The 26,498-nt window shown below is 32.6% G+C and overlaps 2 protein-coding genes across 2 annotated transcripts in view; one reads left to right on the top strand and one right to left on the bottom strand.

Annotated features, from left to right (window-relative positions):
- LOC112912724 (low-density lipoprotein receptor-related protein 1B-like) overlaps positions 1-26,498 on the top strand; it is a 1,003,376-nt gene that overhangs the window by 775,057 nt on the left and 201,821 nt on the right. The gene's annotated exons all lie outside the window — the stretch shown is intronic.
- Positions 23,101-23,562, bottom strand: LOC112912325 (peptidyl-prolyl cis-trans isomerase A-like). Its single transcript, XM_025989045.2, has one exon. It carries the CDS (start codon positions 23,560-23,562, stop codon positions 23,101-23,103), a length of 462 nt encoding a protein of 153 aa, XP_025844830.2.

Below are 26,498 nucleotides of genomic sequence, written 5' to 3'. Positions count from 1 at the left end.
ATCATGATTACTAGCACATTTCCAACATGGTCTATGTCCAATTGTCTGTAATGTACCCTAAATTTTTGTTTGTTTATTGCCTTAGTAGGAGCTTTTGTGGAGTTTCAACTAATTTCAGAAAGTCAAATACCAAAAATACAAATTAACTCCTGGTGGATTTTACATTCTTGTATACAGTTTGCCATCACTGAGTTATAATTGTTATATATTCCCCTCTCATGTTCTGAAGGCTACATGGTGTTTTGTTTAAAATTACTTTCATAAAATTAATACACTTTCTTCACTACTGCCTTTTATCCATTGTTAAATCATACACATTTAAATCAATAGGTCATTGGTGAATACACAGTAAGTGCTCCTTTTTTCTTTATTATTGACCTCCTTGCAAAAGTGATTGGTTTGGTAGTAAAGCTGGACATGAATTTGGTATCTGGATTTGAATCATCCTAACAAAAGGTGAGTTACTGCCCTCTAACTTTTCTGTTTTAAATACTTTTGTAATCTAAAGCATTTGCAGACATCTCACTGAGATTAGCATTTGTCTATTTTCTCGCTATACTGCAAAAATTTCTAAATTTCTCTTACCAGTATTGGAGTTACCTATGAGAATTGATATTTTAGACCTAAGGCTATTTTTCAGAAATCGTACTTAAAAACAGATACTACAAAGATAAAAATAGTTTGCTGAAGAAACTGCTGTGAAATTTTCAGAATCTTTCTTGTTCAATTATTTTTATTTCTGAAAAAAATCCATTCCAATGGAAATGGCATTCTTTCACAGCTGAAAATTTTTTTTATTAAATCAATAAGGGATTAGATACATTCTAGGAGTTTTGCCAATACCTCAAATTAAGTCTCTTTATTATTTATCATTTATAAAAATTTATCTTCATCTTATTCTATCTAGAATTGGAGTCATTTGATTGCTTATTGCTATTTTCTCCATTTTTAATTCCCTTATATTATTACTTCCATCCCAAGGGAGTTCATGTTAATACCAGATATGTATTCTAATGTAATTTCCCTTCACATATAATAATTAACATGTTATATAGACACCTATGCTGATGTACTTATTTAATAAAAACTGTATTAAATTTTATTTAATAAAAAATGTTCCTTCTCTATTTTATATTTAAATTTATCTATCCAGAAATATTCATATAAATACAGTCAAGTGAACTGATATTAATTCTTTTTAATAGCCAAGTAATATTACATACTGCGAATGCACCATACTTTATTCACTTTCTTGCTGATTGCAAATGATCTTCTAGTTTTTTCTATTATAAATTATACTAAAATAAACATTTTCATAGTATTTTATTCTTGTCAGATAGATTTCCATTCCAATTTTTAATAGAATTTTTGAAAATAAATGGTAAAGGAGAGGATTGAGATCATTACTTTTATAGGCTATTTTAATTAGGTGTCTATTCTAAATGTATTTTTAATATATTTTTAATGTTATATAACCTAGAATATTTATTTATTTATATGTTTATCTCTTAAGACCATCTTTGTTTTTGTTTTTAAGATTCATTTATTTATATTAGAGAGAAATGAAGAGTGTTGGGAACAGGGGTGGAGGGATAGTGTAACTCAAGTAGACTCCATGCTTAGGTGGAGCCTGACACAGCACTTGATCTTGTGACCCTGAGATCATGACCTTCGCTGAAACCAAGAGTCGGATGCTTAAGTGCCTGCACCACCCAGGTGCCCCTGGACTGTTTAAATATATGAAATACCTTTGGAGTATATTACAAGAAATGCAATATACATCTGAAATACATATGAATTAAGATTATGCTAAAATTTATTTCTCATATAAAACTTTAATAAAGGGATCCCTGGGTGGCGCAGCAGTTTGGCGCCTGCCTTTGGCCCAGGGCGCGATCCTGGAGACCCGGGATCGAATCCCACGTCAGGCTCCCGGTGCATGGAGCCTGCTTCTCCCTCTGCCTGTGTCTCTGCCTCTCTCTCTCTCTCTGTGTGACTATCATAAATAAAAAAATAAATAAAAATAAAAAAATAAAACTTTAATAAATAGGGGGCAGTTATCAGAGAAGAATTAACTCAGAACTATCCAGATTCCTCATTCACTGAATTTAATCCAGTGGACAAGTTTTAAACTGAATTTGTCTTGAAAACATTGGTAGTGTAACTACCTTCTTAACAGGCCTCCAGTTGCTCCAGCTGCAGTTTCTCCATAAGAAAAAAAAGTGGACTTTATTCTTCTATTTTTCATTTCATATTTTCTAGCACCTTTGTTTTCAGATTTTATTTTTTCATGAGAGACACAGAAAGAGAGGCAGAGACACAGGCAGAGGGAGAAGCAGGCTCCATGCAGGGAGCCCAGTGTGAGACTCAATCCCAGGACCCTGGGATCTTGACCTGAGCCAAAGGCAGACGCTCAACCACAGAGCCACCCAGGTGCCCTTCTAGCACCTTTGTTATACTATTCTGGACCTACTGGTTGTTTGATTAAATTGCTAAAGTGAAAAACGTTCAGATAGAATCTTGAAATGGTAACTAAATTAATATTTATTCACCATTTTAAACAATAGCAGATATTATCTACTCATTCTTTCTAAATGCAATTGAAAGGAGAGTAAAAAATGAGTAAAGTAAAAATATACAGAAACAAAAAGGTAAGGAAAAACAATGATAAAAATATCAACAAATTTGAAAGGCAGCAGGGGAACATGTAGTAAGAGCCCTAACAAAAAAAAGAAAAGATTTTAAATAAAATTGACTAGAGGGAGGAGAAGGAAGATGAAGTGAGATCATTTGCCCTGAAGTACCTTTAAGAATCACTGGACATGGGGGACCTTATATTTCCAGAAGTAATGTAATGGCCAAAACCAAAATATTTGAATTTTCCAAATCTATTCTGTCTCATTTCTCTATTCCTGATGTTGACCACAGCCTCAGGTAGAACACAGGAAACTCTTTCTCCAAAGAATCTGGGTCTCAATACTTAGATCTCAAGATATTACTGTTTGTGATTCCCTATGGAAAAGGCCTAAGCACCTTGTGTAAAATGCATGAGTTTTTAATGATTCACACCTAAATGTGAATAGACCGCCAAGATCACCAAATGTTTGAGGAATGCCTCAAATATGAAAGAGAAACCAAAACAAACCAATGGACAAAAAGTTAGCTGTAGAAAATGGTTAAGCAGGAAATGGTATAACATTTCTTTAAAATGTATTTATTCATGAGAGACACACAGAGAGAGGCCGAAACACAGGCAGAGGGAGAAGCAGGCTCCCTGCAGGGAATCTGATGTGGGACTCAATCCCGGGACATCCGGGATGACGCCCTAGGCCAAAGGCGGACACTCAACCGCTGAGTCACCCAAGCGTCCCTGGTATAACATTTAAAAATGTAATTAAGACATTCTATGAAGCTATGCATCAATAAAATCAATAGCCGTAAAACAAGAATAATTGTTGAATGGGAAAGAGCTTTTGGAAATCAAATACATGATAGCTAGCAATTTAAAATAATATATTTTCAACTAACGATTTGGGAAATAAAGTTGTGAAAATGCTTATAAAATTGAAGGAAAGACAAATAGATGGAAATCAGGAGAAAAGAATAATGTTGGAAACTTTAATACATGACTTTTAATATATGTCAGAGAAATGATAAAATACAAGGAAAATTTTGGGGTCTGAAGGACATGATTCCATGATTCTTCATATTATAAAATCTCAGAGTGTTCAGCACAAGAAACAAAACAACAAATCTTGCATATGAAAGAAGAGCTCAGCATATTTTTAGAAAGAGAAAAAATTGTATATTAAGGGACAAGAATCAGAATGAAATTTAATTTGGTAATGTCATCACTGGAGTACTGCCTTCCAAATTTGGAGGAAAAAGCAAATTTCAGTTAGAATTCTATTCTTGGCCAAATTATCAGTCAATGCAGACACTTCAGACATGCCTAGTCATCAAATATTTAATTCTGATGTACTTTCCTTAGAACCTTAGAAATCCATAAAAGAAACTGCATCTAGTAAAGGAAGGGAATAAGACAAAGAAGAGAAAGACTTAGAAGATCTAAGAGATTCAAAACAAATAACCAGAAGGTTGTCCTACCATGAAAATTGTGCATCAGGAATAGAAAGCTACTGCTCCAGATTGAAGCAAGAGTGCAAGAGTGGTGGAAGGGAGCATTTCAGAAGAAAAAATGACTTTGATAGATTGTCTGATGTGTGAGCATCACAAATTTAATTTTATGTTTAACTGGTGTACTGTTTATAAAGAATCAAAAAGTAAGTATAAATGAAGCAAGTACAGAAAGATAAAGTTCTTAGCTTCAGGGGAAAAAAAGTACAAGGAAGGAAACATCATAATAGTATGTTACTTGGCTTAGAACAATAATTGACAGATTGAATTACTGAAAGTACACAAGAAAAGTATAGGTATTTACCCTAAAGGAGATTGTCCAAAATTAATTTTAAAAAGTGAGGTTTAAACCCATTAAGTATAAATGTGAAGCCTAATCCCAGAAAAATAATGCTTTAAAAGTTGGGAAAAAATTTTCCTTACAGAGCAGGAATTTGTGCTTGGTGAAGGAGATGTGACATTAGTGAATGGTAGGTCTTAAGGGACTTCTAATATATTAAAAAAAAAAAAACTTGATGAGGGGCACCCATGTGTGGCTCAGTTAAGCATCCAACTCTTGATTTCATCTCATGATTTCAGGGAGCCCTGGATTGGCTCCATGCTGAGCTTCGAGCCTGCTTAAGATTCTCTTGCTCCCTCTCTTTCTGCCCCTTGGTTGCTTGCTCTCTCTCAATTTTTTTTTTAAATTAAACTAAATAAAAATTTAAAATAAATAAATGTTTAAAAACCTGAGTATTTATCACATTGGTAAGTTAAGCATAATTTACATAATGGTGGATAAGATAATGTATATTGATTTTTCTCAATTTTCCTAAAACCTGAAATAGTAATTAACAACAGATATGAAATCATTGGACAACATTTACATATTTAAAAGTTGGATAAGAGACTGGAAATCAATTTGTTACCCCAAAATCTATTTTTCTTGACTCTAATTAGCTTTTATTACTTACCTATCCCTTGTCCAGTGACCATTTTCTCACTAGTCTAACACTAATAAAAACATGTCCAGACCCAATTCCAGTGTGCATGTGTGTGTGTGTGCGCGTGTATGCCTCACATCAACAAGCAGTTTTCAGATACTAGGAACCATGGATGAAGACCAAACACATATGAGAAATACATATTTCACATCCGATATAAAGTTTTTGTTTTGGCTTCAAGCATGTATTTGAGCCTTTTTTTTTTCTTACATTATATGCCATTGATTTATGTTTGTTTATGTTTTCTTCCCACTGAGATTTCAAGTTGCTTTTTTTTTTTTTTATCCTAGCCTATACTAAATTTAGGTGGTATTCACTCTATATTTGGTGTGTTGAACATTCCCCATTTCTTATGTGGCATATATCTACGTTTGATTCTAAGTCCACTGAGGCTAGAACCTGTGGTTTCTATGTTTTATAGCATTTGCTGAATCCCAGGAGAACCTGGTAACTGTTAAAAATGAACAAATCTCAATATACTTCAAAAATTAGTCTGACTGCATATCACTGAAAACAGGCCTTTCTTAGCTTTCCACTCCATTCTCCATATTCGAGTAGAACCATTATTCATCAGAGAATAACATGCCCAAAATAGATTAAAGTAACAAAGCTTATGTAAACAGGAAAGTATCATTCCATATATCTAAATTGCTGACCATAGATCTACTACTCATAAAGAATCTATTAGGTGACATGTTTCTAGTAAACGGGATCTTCTAGTCAAAACGAAGCCATTATTCTAGTACATTTCATGCTCATTGAAAACAGATTTATAACATATAAAGGGTCCTTTATTAAATAGGTTTTTAGTTCACTAAAAAAAACAGATTTACAATTCAGGAGCAACCCATTGCCTAACATGTTTTCAGCTACTGAAATAGATTTACTACTCAGAAACAACCCATTATCTAACATGTTTCCAGTTCACTGAAAGCAGATTTACAACTCATACATAGCCCATTATCTAACATAGTTCCAGCTCACTGAATATTGATTTAGAATTCATAAACAGCCCATTATCTGACAAATTTTCAGCTCACTGAACAGATTTGCAAATCATAAACAACCTATTATCTCCCACATTTCCAGCTCACTGAAAGTAGATTTACAGTGTATAAACAATCCATTATCTCACATGTTCCAGTTCACTGAAGATTGATACAGAACTCACAAAGAACCCCAAGGAGTCAAGGTTCTACCTTGGACACTAGATAAATTAAATAAATAAATAAATAAATAAATAAATAAATAAATAAATAGTAACCTTTATTGAACAAGAAATAATCATATTTGATCTTAATGACTATCTTATACCAATAGATACATCTAGAGATTTAATGCTATTTTCAATCTTCAAATAGTATATAAAAGAAAATCAGGTGAATTTAAAGGTATGATAACTGCATTTTTGCGTTTTTAAACATTCCTGTGTTAATTTATAAACATTTAGAAAATGAAAATAATACTATTAAAAATGATCATTTATAGATAGCTTTATTTTTATAACCTTAATTCACTTCTAAAGCTTTTTTTTAAATTCTTATTCTCTTGCAGTATGTAGAAACATTAGAACATATTTATTTTTTTGAATTATTAACTTGCTGAATTTCATTAGAAAGTTTTAGACATTTATTTATTTGAAGAGAGAGCAAACAATAGAGAGAGAGAGAGACAGAGAGACAGAGAGAGAGAGTGCATGAGTAGGGGAAGGGGCAGAGGGAGAGGGAGGGGGAGAAGCAGACTTCCCACTGAGCAGGGAGCCTGATATGGGGCTTGATCCAAGGACCCTGGGATCATGACCTGAGTGGAAGGCAGAATTTAACCAACCGAACCACCCAAGTACCCCTCCATTAGAAGTTTTCAAAAACAAATAACAAATTTTAAAAATAGATAAACTTCCTCATGATATGCTTACTGGTCAGTTAATTTTTTATTTTCTCAGTGTGAAAAGACTGTTTACTCCATAGTATCCATAACTAAACTTTTATTTTAAGCCTTTTATTCCAGTTTGTTATTATTATTTTATTCATTGTTAAACAACTCAAACTTGTGAAATCACAATGAGAAATGTTTCATTTAAAATACCACAAGTGGGGATCCCTGGGTGGCTCAGCGATTGAGCGCCTGCCTTTGGCTCAGGGCGTGATCCTGGAGACCTGGGATCGAATCCCACATTGGGCTCCCTGAATGGAGCCTATTCTCCCTCTGCCTGTGTCTCTGCCTCTTTCTCTGTATCTCTCATGAAAAAAAAAAATAAATAAAATACCACAAGCATATTTTTAAAATACTAAATGTAACATGATTTTAAATACATCTTAATTTATGAATGTATCATGTTACTTTTAAAACTTTTTATTATGGAAATTAAAAAAAAAACACAAAAGTGAAAAGTCTAATTAACACAGTGGGTCTATTGACCTGTTTCAACTAGCATCAACATATGACCAATTTTGCCTTATCAATTTAAAATCCCCTACCCCTAAACACACACACACACTACCATTGTATTACATTAAAACTCAAATAACATATTATTTTTTTATAATCAAATATTTCAACATAGCAGTAAGAGATACTTTTGTTTTTAACATAATTCACAATAATACACTAAAATTAAAATACTCCCTTATTATCTATCATTTCATATCAAGCTTTACTGCTTAACTCATATATTTGTTTTTATAATTGGTTTGTCCCTACTGTAAGCCAGACTTTACATATATTTATATGTTATATATTAAATATATAAATATATATTTAACTATACTTTTGTATAATTAATTTTATATGCATAATTTATTATCCTCTTTATTTTCAATACTGTCCTATAGTTTACTCATATTTTTTGGGTGGGAGAATGATTCAATGTATTATATAAAATATATGAAATAATATATTTGTAGTATTTTTAAGACAAGTATGATTACTCTCTTTTCCTTCTCCTCATAGTTTAATCCCCTTTTATTCATGATTATCATTTCCATTAAACAAAGAACCCAGGATTATTATATGTCCTTCATGAAAAAAAACCACAATATTTAGCAGGGAGCAGTCTTCAGTAAATATTTGTTGAGTTAATAAATAAAATTAAGTAAGTAGCAGGAAATTTTCCTAAGATTTAGTCTGTCTCTATGATGTAAAATAATGAATAAATCCACTGTGTCTTCATTGATAGAGCAATTATAAGAATTTTCTATCTATAGAAAGTATGTTTTTCACTGCCAGGGAAGACACTTTCCATATACCCTTTAGGTGCTGTGGCTGGTCTAACAACAAAAATGACATAAGGCAGTTTAACAGGTGAAAAAAATAATTTAATTATGTATGTAGAAGAGCCCCACAAAAGCATTAAGATGTGCCACTCTGAGCTAAAGAATGAGATAGGGGCCTGAGGCTTCAAAGATGAGTAGAATAGGGATCCCTGGGTGGCGCAGCGGTTTAGAGCCTGCCTTTGGCTCAGGGCATGATCCTGGAGACCCAGGATCGAATCCCACGTCGGCCTCCCGGTGCATGGAGCCTGCTTCTCCCTCTGCCTATGTCTCTGCCTCTCTCTCTCTCACTGTGTGCCTATCATAAATAAATAAAATTTTAAAAAAAATTAAAAAAAAGATTTAAAAAAAATATGAGTAGAATAATTTATAGAATGAAAAAAAAAAAAAAAAAGAGCAGGTGATGGGTAATGAGATTCTTGCCCTGCCATAAGGTAGGTCTTTCAGATAAAAGTTATCTCTAGTAATAACTGTCTTTCTGGGCCTTCATATCTAAATTTTTCTGGGTAGTTAAGGGAAGAGTGCTGAGTCTTGATTGCTTTCAGCTCAAAATAATCCACATTGTTAAAGAGACATATTTTGGGGAAGCTCATCTAATCCTTTTCACCACTAAGGTGTCCACTCCCTTGTATCATAGAATATTGTATATCAGTATATCATGGGATAATTTCTTTTTGTGAAGTTGAAATAGAAAGTAAGTAAAATATCTATATGCTTATATTTTTCAAGATACATAATATTTCTTACTAAAAAGGATGTATCTATGTTTCTGTGAAAACACCATATTTAAAAATCATCTTATCATGGGTGCCTATCAGCCCTACTACATTTTACAGGATAAAATGACTTGTCATGTATTGAACTCTGTAAAAATTTTTGAACTTAATATATGAAAGGAGAGAAAGAAAACATGCCCAGCTTTAATTTAGACTAACCATTTTGTGAGATAATAATTTTTTTAAAGATTTATTTATTTATTCATGATAGACATAGAGAAAGAGGCAGAGACACAGGAGGAGGTAGAAGCAGGCTCCATGCAGGGAGCCCGACGCGGGACTAGATCCCAGGACCCCAGGATCCCTCCCTGGGCCACAGGCAGGTGCTAAACCGCTGAGCCACCCAGGGATACCCTGAGATAGTAATTAAATTTATACTCTTGTTTCTGAATATACTTTGTCAGTTTTTGTTTCTAATTGATCCTAATCTAGCCGTCTGAAGGGCATTTAGTTTGCTATTTTCTTTCAAAAGTACATGCTTTATGATTTTGCTGGTAACATTTTTATTTTAGTTTGATGTTTTCCAACTTTATTGAGATTTAATTGACATGTAACATTGTGTAACTTTAAGGTGTACAATGTTTGATTACCCTTATATGTTGCAATTCAATTACCATCATAGCCTCATCTCACACCTCTAATTCCAACACATAATACCCATTTTTTCCTACATTGAGAACATTTAAGATCTACTCTCTTAACACTTTCAAGTACTTAATACAGCACTATTGACTATAATCACTTATTGATTTACAGTTTTGACCAACATCTCCCCATTTGCTCTATCCCTGTTTTTTTTAAACTTTCTACTTATGAAAACAAAACAAAAAATCTCCAAACTTTTAATTTTTCATAAAATTTCTTCCTATAATTACTTAAAATTGTAGGAAAATCTCTAAGCAATACCAATAAGCTTTTCTTTATAATGAATCATATAAATAAGCCAAGAAGATTCCATATATATACATATACACACACACAATTGATATAAGCAGAAAAGTCAAAAGTCTAGAAAATTACAATACTGGCTAAAAGCAGTAGCTTCCTGACACCTGGGTGGCTTAGCAGTTGAGCGTCTGCCTTCTGCTCAGGGCGTGATCCTGGGATCCAGGATCCAGTCCCACGTCGGATTCCTCGCAGGAAGCCTGCTTTTCTCTCTGCCTGTGTCTCTGTCTCTCTCTCCCTCTCATGAATAAATGAATAAAATATTAAAAAAAAAAAACCAGTAGGTTCTAAATGCAAGAATTGGGAAGAGGAAAGGGTAGAGAGCAGCAGAAAGAATTTTCTTATGTATGAATATATTAGAATAATGTGATAAAAAAATTATTTTTAAAAGAAAATTTTGCAGTGCCCTTGCCAAAAAAATTATTTATCTTCCTTTAGTATTTTTTGAGCATAATCCATCTTATTAACAAGAGTGTTCATTGTGATTTTTCCAATCACTCTCTGCAAATTTTAAAGGCAGCATCCTGAAATAGTGCCAAATAATGTGCAATCACAATTTTGTTAGAATTAGTATATCTCTTTATAATAAAACAAAAAATGTGAAGTTTCTACATCACAAATTATCATATATTGTCACAAAATCTGCCAAGGTGTTTTCACATTACAGAATCTGTTGGCAGGTTTCCATTTTTAACAGTAGGTCTGGGCTTGTTGTGACAGTGACAAGAACAATTTAAAATCACTGAGAAGTGGGAGAAACAAAAGGAATGTGTAATTCTCTATTTGTGGTCTGACATAGATGACTAGCCTTCCCAGAATTATTATATGACATTTATTGAGTTTCCATATGTCAAATGAAATATGAAACCAGTTAAACTAATCCCTTTGGGAATTAAATTAGTAAAAAAAGGAAATTTATATCTTGCCTATTCTCCTAGTTAAGATATAGAGAACACTTTTTATAAGTCAAGTACTCACCTGATCTCTGATAGACTATAAATAGATAATATCTAGCCCTTGCCCTCTAAGAGCTTCTTTCCCTCTTTAACAAATTCATGAAAAATGAAACAATAGAGTCATTCCCTAAGGAAAGAATGATTACTTGGTGTATCGGAGTAGAAACATGATCATGAATTGCCACTCACAAGACTAAAAATATGCAGTAGAAAAAAAAAACTGTAAGAAGTTATGAAGGCTTGAAAGACCTTTCTTCCCCATCAAAGGTCAGAACAGACATAAAAACAGAAGTCAGAATATGGAAGTTTCTCTCTCTGTGTCTTTCTTTTCTTTCTTTTTAAAGTAATGAAGCTATTTGGATAATAGAGCTTTAGAACTTTGCTATTTTAATCATATTTTAGTATTAATATAGTTATTAAAAACAAAATAATATTTACTTTTTAGAAGTACAAATTGAAATATTTACTGATGAAATGATCCTGATGTCTTGGACTTGCTTCTAAATAATCCCGTGGTGCATTGAGGGTAGGGAGATGAGAAATTTTATACATGAAGCAGAATTGGCCATATGTTGATACTAGTTCAAACTAAATATATTGGTCCTTGGGGGTTCATCAGACAACTCTCTTTACTTTTGTGTTTACCTGAAAATTTCCATAGGAAAAATGAAAATGTGACATATTCATAAGCTAATATGTATTGGAAGAGTGTACAGTCTTTCTTTCTTTCTTTTTTTTTTTTTTTGATATTGCTGTCTCTAGCTCTAAGTCTGAATTCCCTAAGTGTGAGGGCTTTATCTCTTAGCATTCATCACAGTGAATTTAAAAAGAAAAAGAAAACCTTCATAAATACAAAATTGAACCAAACTGATTAGATGAAATATTTGAATTAATAGGAAATTAAGAAAAGGACAAAAGGACAATAAGCTTTTTTTTTTTTTTTTTTAATATCCACTTTGGTAACCATTTTCCTCCAGTGTTAGAAAAGTGAAAAAAAAAAGTGTTTGTTTTTGTTGTTGTTGTTGTTGTTTTGTTTTGTTTTAGTACACAGTGTATAGAAAGTAAATACAATGCCAAGAATGGAAATACCCGATCAAAATGGTCAGTAGTTATATGAGGATCAAATAAGTGAGGTGACCAGGTTGGAAGTGCAGGCAACATTAGTGAATTAATTTAATTGTAAAAAAGATAGAGATTTACTATGAACATCTTAAAAATCTGGCTTGAGTTATAGAGGTATTTTGAGATTTTGTATCCCTGACAATAAGAACCTAGAAAATTACTGAATTAATATAATTCAAAATTCATTTGCTAGAAATGTAGAAAATACAACAGATGATTACCATCAAGGTGAATGAATACAGAACTTGGAAATTGCTATATTTTTATGAGTTATGGGAATAACTTAAGCCTTATTTCACTGATGAATTAAGGAATTATTGATTATTTACTTAAATATAAGGTCAATCATTTATTCAACATCTGCATTTTGAGCATAATTCAAGAGCAGCTGAAAATTGAGAGAAAGATGAGATATCTTATGTATATAATCCAATTGAATTTAAGAACCATAAAAGTTTCTCTTGTGTTGTCCTGGGACACTCTGCCCATTTAGGAAACCCTGGGTAGAATTTATTTAATGATATCATTTGACAGTTACGATTATACTTATTGATGTGTGGGAAAAAGCAATGCCCTGGCAGTAGTATTTCAAATGACGATCTAGTAACGAGTTGTGTGAACAACACAGAGAACAGATGTTTCTTTATGATAGTAAGAGACCCTTTGCAATACGTTTCAGATGTCAAACCCACTCTTGCTTAGCGTTCCTTCTTGTCTCTTATGAGTAAGCATAATTTCTCTTAAACATATGGCCCAAAATGGAGTAAGTCTGGGAAATCCCATTTATAACTTTAGTCTATGTTTTTGGGGGAAAAAATCTTCTGAATTAGTAATAAAAACCATCTGTTCTCACTTAGAGGAAAATGCTTCACACTGATGAAGTGAGACTAATATTCAGCATTTTAAAAAAAAGTATATCGAAAAATATAATGGAACAGTTTCTTTTTTAATAAGATGTCAAATTCATTTATTTAAATTATCTAATCAGTCTTCAAAGTTTAAGTGTTAACAGTCTTTAAAATATCTCCTAAAGCACAAGGCCTATATTCCTTTATGTGCATATTCTTATAAGATATGTTAAATATCAAGATATTTATTTTCAGAAATTATTTATCTTCAGGGCACCTGGGTGGCTCAGTGGGTTAAGTGTCTGCCTTCGGCTCAAGTCTTGATCCCGGGATCCTGGGATCAAGCCTCCTCCACCCCTCGCTTCTCCCTCTGCCTCTGCTCTCCTCTGCTGCTCCCCCTGCTTGTGCTCTCTCACTCACTCTCTCTCTCTCTCTCAAATAAATGAATAAAATCTCAAACAAAATAAACTTTTTCTTTTCGTAATTTCAAATTTCATAATTTGCTCATAATAATAAACTATTTTAAATCACAATTGTTGACTTTCCTCAGGTTTTTTGTCTTCTTAATCTGCTTCCGAGAATAATACAGATTCAAAAAAGGAGTAATACAAGTTCATTGAAGTTTCATAATTCAAATATGCAGTATAGTAAAGAAAATGAAAAACACTCGTAATCTGACCACCTAGATATACCTATCGTTAGCTTTTTGCTTTCTTTCTTTTAAGCATCATTTTGAAATATCATCTCTTTTTTTTATCAAAGTTTTATGTATTCATAATTTTAAAATCAAGTAGTTTTATTAATTGTATAATCAACTATGCAGTATTTCCCAGTCTCATTACCATTTCCCAGATGCAGTTAATTAAAACTCTTAGCTGTTCCTTGTCACTTCCCACTCTCTCTGTATGTATGTATGTATATATATCTATATATCTATATCTATATATAAAATATGAAACTGAATTATAAGGAAATAAAAGTTTGACATATCTCTCTCTTTCAGACATGAACAAAAAGGGCTTGGATTTCTTACATAGCTTACAGACTTTCCAGCCTAATACATATTTTCTTCCCCAACCTTCCATTATGGTTATATTACAATTATATTTAATTTCATCATTACTTTTTACATTATAATTATTATCATATAAATTTTAATGATTGTTGAACCAAGTAGTATATCATGGTTATATTTTCTTATACAGTAGTCTAGTCCCCATGGTATTAGTAATTATCTCTTTTTTCCTTCCTTTGCTTATGGTATCTATCACTATTGCACTATACTATTTTCTTAACAAATATGTGTATGTCCTCTCATTAGACTCCCCCAAAATATTCAAGAAAGTAAACTTTGGCAACCTTATATTTCTGAGAAATACCTACTTTCTATCTTTGCTTTATTGTTGTATATTCTGGAGGATCCCCTCAAAGTTATCTTCCAATGTTTCTATTGATTTTTAAGCTTTTTGCTACCATATTATAATTTTCTAAAGCTATTTTTGGATATTCCTTAGTATTTATCTCATAATTATATATTATTTTCCTGTATTCTTTCTGTTTCCTTCATTTTCCTTTTCAATGTATTATTATTTTTGTCTGGGCTTTTCATGTTGGAACTATTCCTCAAATATATTATTTCATTCTCCTTTGATAGCCATAGTGAGATATGTCTGTTCAGGATTCTGGCTTTTTCTTAAAACTCTTTTCCTTTGGTGTGTTCACCCTTAGCTCTGACTGGTGTTTTAAAATCCAGATTTCCTGCACATCAGCTTTTCCATAATATACCCCTCATCCTTCTGTCAGCATATGTAAAGGCTTCTTAAATCAAACTTTCAAACAAACCTTCTATTTTTCAGACCCATCCATACCCCACCATCACTGACACCTGCCATCTCTAATACAGGGCTCTTCCAGGATTCTGCAATTGCAAAAAATTTATAGATATTTAGCATGCATCTTTTCTAAATCTGATCAGTTATTTATTACTAGTATATCAAAACTTCAGCTTCAAATTGTTGTTGACATCTCTGCTACAATTTCATTTTTTAAATTTGTATGTGTGTTTTAATGTATTTACCTTCATTTGTGTGGAGTTTTAGAAAGGTGTGATGATAAATGTTGTATTTTATCTTTCATGTTTAACTGGAAAACTTTCCATATTCATATGCAACTAATGTGTACTATCAGCTCCATATTTCCAAGTTTCTAACATGAGACATACACATATGTAGCCATTTATGCTTATGAATAAAATACCAATACTATACAAAAACTCATTTTTGTTTTGTTAAACATTGAATCTGACATTTATTGTGAAAATTGCTACCGAAGTTCATGCTCGTGTGTAGTTACCTCAGAAATAAACAAAATAGAATGCTGATATTGTACCACAAATTCCCAGATATTAATGCAATGCTTAAATTTCATGGTATAATGGCAGGATAGTCATTTATTATCTATTACATGAAACTATAAGAATAAATCCTTAAAATTCAAAACTATAGCAGAGGGTTCCATTAATAAAAATAGTAGTGTACCCATGATTTATAGTGGAAGTTACTGCCACCCAAAGTATGTCCCTATAAGCAAAATTTTAGAATCAATTATTTTGAATGGCACTTAATATATATAATGTATACATCTATACATACATACATACGTTCATGCATACATACACATATGTATAAGATATTCAATCAAACCTAATTCAAATTAGATAGACATTTTGTATCATGATGCTTTCCCACTATTCCACAATGGGAAATGACATTAAATATACTGATTATTATGCCTACATAAATATATAAATTTATATGTCATAATTTCTGTAGTATTTTATCAAATGAGTATATTACAATTTCTCCAAGCATCCTATAGTAATTGGGCATTTCATATATTTCTAATTTTCCCAAGTATAAATTATAGCCTTTCCTTAGAATGGAAGACTAATGGAGCAATCACTAGGTTTGGGGGAGATGCTAACAAATAAAATAAGTAGTGCAACGTTTTTTCCCAACTTTATTCGATAACATCAAAGTTTTAGACTTTGTTAATATCATTCATGGATTTAAATCAAGAGCTCTGGTATTCAGTTTTAAAATCATGATTTTGGGGTTCCTAGATGGCTCAGTCAGTTAAATGTCTACCTTTGGCTAAGGTCATGATCTGGGGTCCTGGAGTGAGCCCTGTGTCAAATTACCTCCTCAGCGGGGAGTCTACTTCTCCTTTGCCCTCTGCCCCTCCCCCACTACTTGTGTTCTCTCTTAGCACGCCCTCTCTCTCTCTCTCTCAAATAAATAAATAAAATCTTTAAAAAGAAATCATAATTTCAAGAATAGTTTTCAAAACTTGTATCATGCTTTGTAGTACCACCTTCAATAATGTTAAAACATGTTTAACTAGCCTCAGTAATATCATAAAATAGGTTATATCTATTTTCTTTCATATGTAGTTACTCAGATGGATTTGTTCTTTTAGATGGACTATCATGAGTAGTTTTTAATTTTTTTAAAGATTTTATTTATTTATTCATGAGAGACACAGAGAGAGAGAGACAGAGAGGCAGAGACACAGGCAGAGGGAGAAGCAGGCTCCATGCAGGGAGCCTGACGTGGGACTCGATCCAGGGTCTCCAGGATCACACCTTAGGCTGCAGGCAGCGCTAAACCGCTGCGCCACCGGGGCTGCCCTATCATAAGTCTTTGACCAAATATTTTGAAACAGTACTTGAACAGTTTATTTCTATTTCTATGTTTGTGATATCTTTTTAAATTTAATTTATTTTGCGCTCTATTAACAGGTATCAGGTCATTTTCTAACATGTTTTTCTGTTACTACCATATTCAAAAACATTATTTTCCTAAGCCTTTGGATGAAAATCATCTTCCCTTTTTCTGAAGGTACTCTACATTAGAATCATATTTTTTATTTTTCAATTGTTTTTCTATTTTTTTTAATAAGCTCTACACCCACTATAGAGCCCAACATTGGGTCTGAACTCACAACCCTGAGATCAAGACCTGAACTGAGATTGACTCTTTTCTGACTGAGCCACCCAGGCACCCCATGTCTTTTTTTTTAAATAAGCTCTACACCTAATATGGGGCTTGAACTCATGACCCTGAGATCAAGAGTCTTAGGCTGTACTGTTGGAGCCAGCCCCCTTTCAATTCTTTTTACCTTAGAAGGCAAACCTGTTGGATAATAATCATCCTGTATATTTTGCTTTAGATTCTACTCAGATGACTTTCTTAAACCTTCAGCTCAAAGGTCAAAGCTCAAGCTCAAGGTCAAAGCTTGTTTCTTAACCTGATTCTCAGTGTCTATGAGTCTTTCATTTTCATCTACATATTTTCTTCTTTTTAAAAAAAATTTAAAGATTTTATTTATTCATGCGAGACACAGAGAGAGAGAGGCAGAGACACAGGCAGAGGGAGAAGCAGTCTCCGTGCAGGGAGCCTAAAGTGGGACTCAATCCCAGGTCTCCAGAATCACACCCTGGGCTAAAGGCAGTGCTAAACCACTGAGCCACCCAGGCTGCTTGGCATTTTCTTCTAATCAAAGTAGCTGCTTCTATGAAATCTTAGCTTTGTGGATTATATGAATAACTACAATCCCCTTCTTTCATCTTTTCCCTCTACCACATTCGCCATTTTGGGAATTGTATCTTCAAAGGTAAAATTATTTCTTCCACTTTTTATTTCCCAAATGTACTGCCAAGTTGTTCACTTGCTTCCTGGAATGATTGAAGAAAAATAAATATTAACGAGCATAATAGGGAAAGGGGGTTAAGGTACTTTTTAATGTTGGGGCAAGATTTCCAACATTACCAGAATTTAGTGGTGATGTGAATTTTCACCTTGTATTTCTTCTGAGTTCTTTCAAGTCATTTTAGTAGGAGACACTACATCAGGGACTTACCTCAGACCATTTAAATCAAGTTCCTCAGCTTTTATGTACTTCAGTCAAATGGTACAATCCCACATAAAGGATAGTAGTAATAAGGTAAAGAATGGGGCAAAGGCTGCATTTAAGAGATTCTGAGAAAAAAAAATGAGAGGAATTGATGGTTATTTGAATGTGGCAAGTGAAGGGAGGGAGGAGATGTTTTTAGGTAACTCTGATTACCACCTTGAATTAAGTGGGGAAATCACAATTGATATGGGGAATACTAGATGAAGAACAGGTTTGAGAACGTTATCATGAAGTTAATGTTGGATTTGTTCAATTTGATGGACCTAGGAAATATCTATGCTGAAAATATTTAAAAGACGACTTAAATATTGGCTAAAATTCAAAAAGTTTGTTGAAAGTTAACGTTCTAGAGATATAATCTGATCAGTTCTACCTATAAAATATAACTTGAGTCAATCCCTTTCTCCCCATCCCCATCACCAGTATCCTTGTCTGGCTAATTGTGATGACAATTGCTATTCTGGTTGTAACTGTGCACAGTCTCCAACTTCTGTCTCTTAACTATATAAATTGTGTTCCGCAAAGCTGCCAGAGTGATATGCTTTAAGAATGGGATTATTTCACTTCTCTGCTTAAAGTTACTAGGCTATAATTAAATAAAAATTCATACTCCTTGCTACATTTTAAAGACCTTGTAAAATCTGTTTCCTGGGATTTCAGATCATTCCTGTGTGATTCCTGAGACTTAAGGCAAACTAGACTTCTTTCAGTTCTTCAGGCTGCTTTACCTCAGATATGTCATGTATGATTTCCTCTACCTAGAAAGTTCTTTTCCAGTGTCTTACCCCTAAATCCTATGCCACCTTCTGTGCTTTCCCATGCCAATATTTTTTCTTATTATCCTTCATTTCTAAGTTTAACATTACTTCCAGAGAATGATCTATCATCCCAACTGCTCACATTCTTTATGCTATTCCACAATTCAGCACTCTTTTTTTTTTTTTTTGATACTTGGTACAATGTGTAAATTCTTTTTTAATATTTTTTATTTGGGTCTAACTTGTCCCCTAGACCATGTAGTTGATGAGTACAGGGGCCATAGCTGATTTGTGTCCAGCATATGTATAGAACGCAGTTGCCCAGAACTGTGCCATTTTTTGTCTGCTGACTTGACAATGTTGTTACCAACACCTTTTAATGGTCACACAAGTGTCTCAGTTTGGATGATAAATTACATGCCAGCTCATCATGTATACTAAACACTCAATAAATATTTGTTGAATAAATGAATAAATGGGAGGCTCTAACATATGTTAAAAAATATAGAAAAAGGAGAATTCGAAGTGCAGTCCTGTAGCTCACTGACAATATAAAATATAAAAGTAGCAAAAGGTATTTTAAGACTCCTGGAGGGTGTGAATGTTTTTATATATGGGTGGTTTATGAGTGTGCAGCAATATTAATTCTTTAAGAATTTATAAAACCTGAGGGAATGGTCCTAAAAGTTTTTAAAATAACAGTCTCTCAAAATGTGGTTTTATTTTAATTTCTATTCAGTTTGCCATTTGTAAATAAATGTTATAACTTAAAACATATTTTTATAGTTATAAAGATTTCTTTGTATCTAACTAATTTTTCTTCTCTTGAAATTAAGGTCTATTACTGCTAGTCTACCAGTTGGTAGATGGTAGTTGGAAATGAAGAAACTAAACCCTTCTAATCTACTTTTTGGTTGAAATCTGTTATCAAAGTAATATTTATCTTAATTAATAGGCTCATTTTTTGATTTATAAATCATTAGAGAATTAAAAAATAAGAGAAAAATAATAAATGTCATTAAAGCTGTTTCTTCAGAATTATTTATTTAAATACAGATTTTTAAGAGTCAAAAAATTCAGTCAGAATATTTAGATATTTAATATGTATGACAATGTAACTGGATTTCTTTTAGATATTTTACTTTTAAATATATATCCTTTGCTTTATTTTGACATTGAGAAGTGGTATTGCTTCATATTATTTTGAAATATTATTCAGTATTCACTCAGAAAAATATTGGTCCATTGGTCATATAAATTTATATGAATATAGCCTTAAAATATATTTCACTAAAATATTTCACATATTTAGACATTTGAATTTTAGGTACTTTTTAAAAGAAAGCATTTACAGACAGAATTTTAAAATAACTTTGCAAGCTGTTAATGAATAGAACATGTTTTGACTTATAATTTCAGAATTTTCATTCCAGTTAAATGCAAAGAAAAACTAGAAAATTATTTCACTTAATTATAACACATTTTCCCATTAGTATTCAAAATATCATATTTCACTTATCCAAAGCAGAAAACTGATGGAATAAGTACATTTGTGTAGAAAATATCAAGAAACACGAAGAAAGTAATGCATCAATGTATATGTATTTTTGTTGTATATGTAGACACATACATATGTACAGAAACATATGTTCATAGTGTGGATATGTCTGTATACTTCAAACACAATGTATACTTACTTGTCTTTCACATACTTCTATACATACACATATTGTATATCTATATGTGTGTGCTCATGCGCATTTACATTTATGTGTGTATATATCCAGGAATGGTGCTGAGAAGTTTAATTTTATTTCAGACAATAAACAACATAGAATATTAAGCAAAGTAATATATAAGATATAGTTACTTTGTGCTTTAGGATTAAAAATAATGAAGTTTATGTTTTGTTAACATTAAAAAATACTAACGCTATATGTGAATAGTATTTATTGATGAGCTTTGGCATCAGATAGATCTGACTAGGTTTTACCACTTACGTAATCTTAGTAGTTATTTGCCTCCCTGACTTTCAGTTTCTCCATCTACAAAATTAAAATTATGTATTATGTGATGTACCAATAGAAGCACATTGTTAAGCAATGCAAGATTTAATTTCTATAGTCAGTGCTCAAACCTGAGGAATACAGTTTCACATGTCATGTTCTTAAAGGATATTCACAGACTGGGGACACCTGGGTGGTTCAGTGGTTGAGCTTCTACCTTTGGTTTGGGTGTGATCTTTGGTCTGGGGATCCAGTCCCACATTTGGTCCCCTGTGAGGAGCCTGCTTCTCCCTCTGCCTATGTCTGTGCCTCTCTCTGTGTGTCTCTCATGAATAAATAGATAAAATCTTAAAAAAAACAAACAAACAGGTATTCACAGACTCAAGTACTTTTAGAGTAGGATTATTGGGATGGTCTTAAAAACTTGTCCTATGAGAATAAGCAAGATTTATCCTGGGAAAAGAAACAATGCATGAAAGCTAGCTTCAAAATCTAAAAAGCTAACATTTAAGAATACTTCATTTTTCTCTTGGTCTGTTTTGGTAGGTGGAATTAGGAAAATTGTGTTTTGAACACCATATGAAGTAAGTAGGTATTATTATATTGTAGACCCTGATGACAGACTATGAATCTTTTCAAATTCTGAAAATTATATAATTATAAATGACAAAATACATATTACATAAACTATAATGTGAGTAGAAAAAATAAAAACAACATTTTTCTAGTTTCATTAATTAGGACAAATGTTTGAGTGATATCCTAAAAAAAGTAGGAAAGTTTGAATCAATAATATTGAGAAAGGGTTAATATAGAGACAGTAGAAAAGAGAAAAACTGATTATATTAAAAATTTAAAGTGGAAAGATAGGCAGTTAGTAAACTTTATGTTTAATGGTAACAGTCCATTTAACCAAGTAGTAAGCTCATTTTGTACCCAACACAACACCGTACACTGCATTTCTAGTATGTCATTTAATATTTACAACTACAATGTGAGATGGGCAAGAATATGTCACTGCCATATTGCAGATGAAAAAAAAAACTGAGGATTGAAAGAAAAACCTAGGATTAGAAAGATTAAATAAATTGCTTAAGGTCAAGCAAAAGATTTAGAATCAGAATTATTTTACATCACAATTTGAGCTTTGGCCATTATACTCTACAGCTTCTACAGAGTATCAGTTTTTGTACTTTGTTTTTTCACTCCAACATTTAACTTTTCAAATATTTTGGCTACATATTTATGTGTACCAACAATTCAATTAAAAAAATCTAACAAGTGTAAAAATTTCAAGAAAATTCCTTGATCAGTTTTCTATCAAGTCTCTTAAATGTCCATAATTATTTTTTACTGTTATTTTAACTTTAATGAATTAATGCTATTGGGATCTATTAATTTGCATGTAAATTATATAGTGAAAATTTCATTCTTTAGCTTTTTTAGATTCTAATTTTATAGATTGTGACATATGAATTTTCAGATGTAAGCATTAATTTTAACAAGATCAATTTTCCTAGGTCTCAGATTCTTGATTTTAATTTTATCATGAAGTCTTAATTTTTCTGTCAAATTCAAACTTTACCATATAAGCTTAAGTCAATGTCATTTTTATTTTGTTCTGATTGTATTGCTGGCATCTAATTTTTTTTAAGGACCAATATTTATATTGTTCAGCCTTGATAGCAAGATGCAAATCCCCAGTAAATTTTTAATGTAAGATTTACTATTATGGTTTTAGCTATCATCACTAGCTAATTGAATTAATTCCATGGACCTGAACTCAGAGTTGTACCAGTGCCACCCAAGTAGAAAAGAGATTGTGATCATACTCCTTCCTGGAGATTTCTGTTAGGGGGCTCTTGATAGCTACCAGCTTGGAATAAATTCAATGCTGTGGGATTTTTAGAAACAAACAACCATGACTTCTGGATTTGGGTTGGATTTTTGTGCTGGGGGTGGGGTCATGGATTAATATCAAGCAGTTTTTAAGCATTTACCAGAATGTGTTTCCTGGATTGAATTTGAAATGAGAAAAATGAATGTATGCCTCCATCACAGATATTTCAACTAAATTTTTTTGCATTTCTAAGAGACAGATATTTCCAATTTTGCTGATCTTTTGTTGTTTAATATTTAATAATCATAAACTTAACTCTGCAATCCAGCTAGACTTGGGAGTAAGGAAAATAGGGACCCCACAGAACTGCAGCAAGAGCACAAAGACTGTAGGATATTTTGAGCAGATGGGAGTGAAGGCATCTCTCCTGAGTTACAGAAGGAATGTCTGGTAGTTAAGATAAAACAGAAGTGAAATTTATTAGATTTACCCACACTCAGCAATGGTGATCTTCTTGCTGGTCTTGCCATTCCTAGACCCAAAGCACACCATGGCTTCCGTAATATTCATGCTATCTTTCACCTTGCCACAAACTACATGCTTCCCATCCAACCACTCAACCTTGACAGCACAGATGAAAAACTTGGAACTGTCTGTGTTGGTTCCAACATTTGCCATGGACAAGATGTCAGGACTCGTGTGCTTTGGGTTGTAATTCTCATCATCAAATTTTTCCCCATAGATGGCCTTGCCACCAGTGCCATTATAGCATGTGAATTCACCACTGTGGCAAATAAATCCTGGAAAAATTCCATGAAAGCATGAAACTTTAAAACCAAATCCCTTCTCCCCAGCGCTCAGAGTATAAAAGTTCTCTGTTGTCTCTGAACTTTGTCCCAAGGGCTCACTGTCCATTGCAATGTCAAAGAAAATAGTTGGGTTTATCATGACTTGAACATGCAGGTGGCTCCTAGGTAGTGGCATCTGCAAGGCTTGTAACTAAGTTCTGAATCAAGTCTTACATCTCAAGCTTACAACTGGAACTTGAAAGCAAGTTATCACCATATTTAAGCTTATGCACAGTGATTAAGCCCAGATATAGATTTATAGGGAGCCGGTACATAGAAGTGCCTGATTTTCTCCAAAAGTAATATTCAGTCCTACTGGATCCAATAACCTGGTCCTATGATTAAGCATAGGCAAATGAAATTGAAAATAGACAAATATTTCTAGGTTGTTAACAAAAACATTTTGGAAATATTTCACTTTGGTTTCTATTTCATTAGAAATGAAATCATGGTTAGTTTAAAGGGAAAATAATAAGTGGATGAATTTGAGAGGTCACAATGATACCAAATAACATTTTGTTAGAAACATATATGCAGAAAAAGTGGAAATCCAGGAGGTAATTATGAAGATTTTATGTTTAACACCTTAGACAAGAAGCAGTTCATAAATATTTCAGTGTTTTTTTTTTAACCAAAGAATTTTGTACTTAAATTAGAAAACAAATATAGGACAAAGAATACTTACCCTGAATGGCTGTTTTACAACCTCTGTAAAAACTCAAACACCAATTTCATTGTGGCAAAAAAAACGCATGAGGTCATACACTCGATCAGAGTGGTTTGCACAGTGTAGCCCTGTGTTTGATCAAAATGAAATGATGAATGCTATTATGTGTCCTTTTGAAAATAAAAAGCACAAAGGCATAATAGTGGCTTTTATTTTAATAATTTTATAGTAATAATTTTATCTGTCCAATATAGGAAGAGATGAATAAAAATGGCAGGACTTTTATACCTTCATATGTAATCAATACTCTCTTACAGGAATGGAGGTTATTGGCTGTTTATATAACCGAGAGTGTACATTAGTGCCCTGGTACTCAGTTTTGTGACCAGTTATATCATTTTAAGCTTAGATGCTTTTGAAATAAGTAATAGCAGAAGTTCAAACAGCTGGGAAATCAGCATGCAGAGAGAAAAAGAGCAAAGCTGCAAAATGAATTTATAAATGTTACTGGAGGAATTGAGAGAAATTCGCTGAGAAGTCCAAGATCCAATGTACTTTAGTAAATATGAAAAATGTCTACAAAGTATTTGACATTATTTTGGACACACCTACTACCTCCTACCTCTTACTTTTCTTCCTGATTTTTCTCTTACATATTAGATAAAACTGTTGAATAGATATGATTCATAAACTTTGAGGTTACTAGTTAGGAAAATGGAATACACAGCATATTATATCCTGATACGCACAATATCTATAAACATTGTACATTTAAATGGTTATCATGTACTTTCAGGTATAATAAGTAGGTAGCAAAATTATTATTTTGATGAATTTCTCCATGAAAAGATGGAATACTAGGATTATTGTATTTTACACAAAATAGAAGCACATTGTTTTCTTTTTTCCTTTTAACCAAGCAGGAGAGTTTCTAAGGCCTCACTAGGTTACCTTTGTTCACATTAGCCTGCCATTGTAGTTTTTAAATTCACATTTTAATGGAAGTCATATAAATAATGCAATAACTGCTAGCAATCAGATTGCATTCTTATTCTGTCATTTAAGCATTATAAATTAAAATAATAAAAACCACATTTTACAACATTTTTGTTTTGGTCTTTAAAGCAGAATTTCATCCACATCCTTCCTAGTACCTTGTGAAGAAGAAGTGGTCAATGTATGTTTTTTATCTGATGAAGGATATGAAATAGAGCCAGAGAATAGTTTTTTTTTTTTTTTTTTTTTTTTTTTTTTGTGATATGGCCACCTTAATGGCATCAGTTATTAAGAAAAAAAAGATTTGGAGAGCAAAAAGTTTGTGATATTTAATTATAATGCCAATATAAAGGAAAGGTCAGGCATCCTGGACGTGTATATTTTTCTCTACTCGGGGGAAAAAGGCATAGTTTTACTTATTTTATATTCAGAATTGCAAAATCTAGCTGTGTTACAGGCTTTAAGTGTGAAAATTATATTTATCGTTCTGCTAAATTAATATATATATAACACTATATATGTACATACGTAGTCAATATAAAGTACTCACAAGTGCTAACAACCACCTTAAAACATTTTACAACAAAAAAATTTTAAAAATTAAAAAAAACATTTTACAACAACATGGAATATAAAATTAAAAAACGATTTCATATATATATACATATATACAAGTTGATATATATATGTATGCATACCTACACACAATTCATATAGAATTGTATATATGAATTGTGAATCAAATGCCATAAAAGGAAGATATGCCCTGGAATATTCAGGGGATACTTTTAATCCCCTCTCCATGTGAGATATACTGGTAGATTTTTTTGCTCTCTGGTCTTAACATGATACTGAAGATTCAGGTGTCTCTTCCACATTACCATAATCTTCAGTATCATCAGGGACTCTATCTTTCTTTACTTTGGGACCTAGAAGTGTCTTAGGACATTGAAGTTAGATGCCCACGTGGGCAGTTCAGATGTGACTTACCCAAATCTCAGGACACACACTCCATTTCTCTGGATGACACACAGACACCAGTCAGTAGAATCAGCTGAACAGTTGAAGGAGCTTTTCAGTATAGGCAACATTGGTTGGCCAGAGATCTGTAGGTGTTAGCCCTGCTTTCAAAGGCTCTTTGATACTGAAAAGAAATGGCTAAGGAAATGAGTGGAAGGGATTTCCAGTGCTGACACTTTGGTCCATCCAGATGGGCAGATCTTCTGTCCGCTTTCAAAACCTCTATGAAAGTCTAGGGCACACATCCCCTTTGCTACAATCAGCAAGTTTTAGTAGATCATCCAGGGAGTTTAGCTAATCTATTATCTTTAATTATCTTCCAAATCTATTGTTCTGACATAAAGTTAATTTAC

Source organism: Vulpes vulpes, unplaced genomic scaffold (assembly GCF_048418805.1).
Source record: "Vulpes vulpes isolate BD-2025 unplaced genomic scaffold, VulVul3 Bu000000626, whole genome shotgun sequence".
Classification (NCBI taxonomy): Eukaryota; Metazoa; Chordata; class Mammalia; order Carnivora; family Canidae; genus Vulpes; species Vulpes vulpes.
This window is presented reverse-complemented; position numbering and strand designations above follow the sequence as displayed.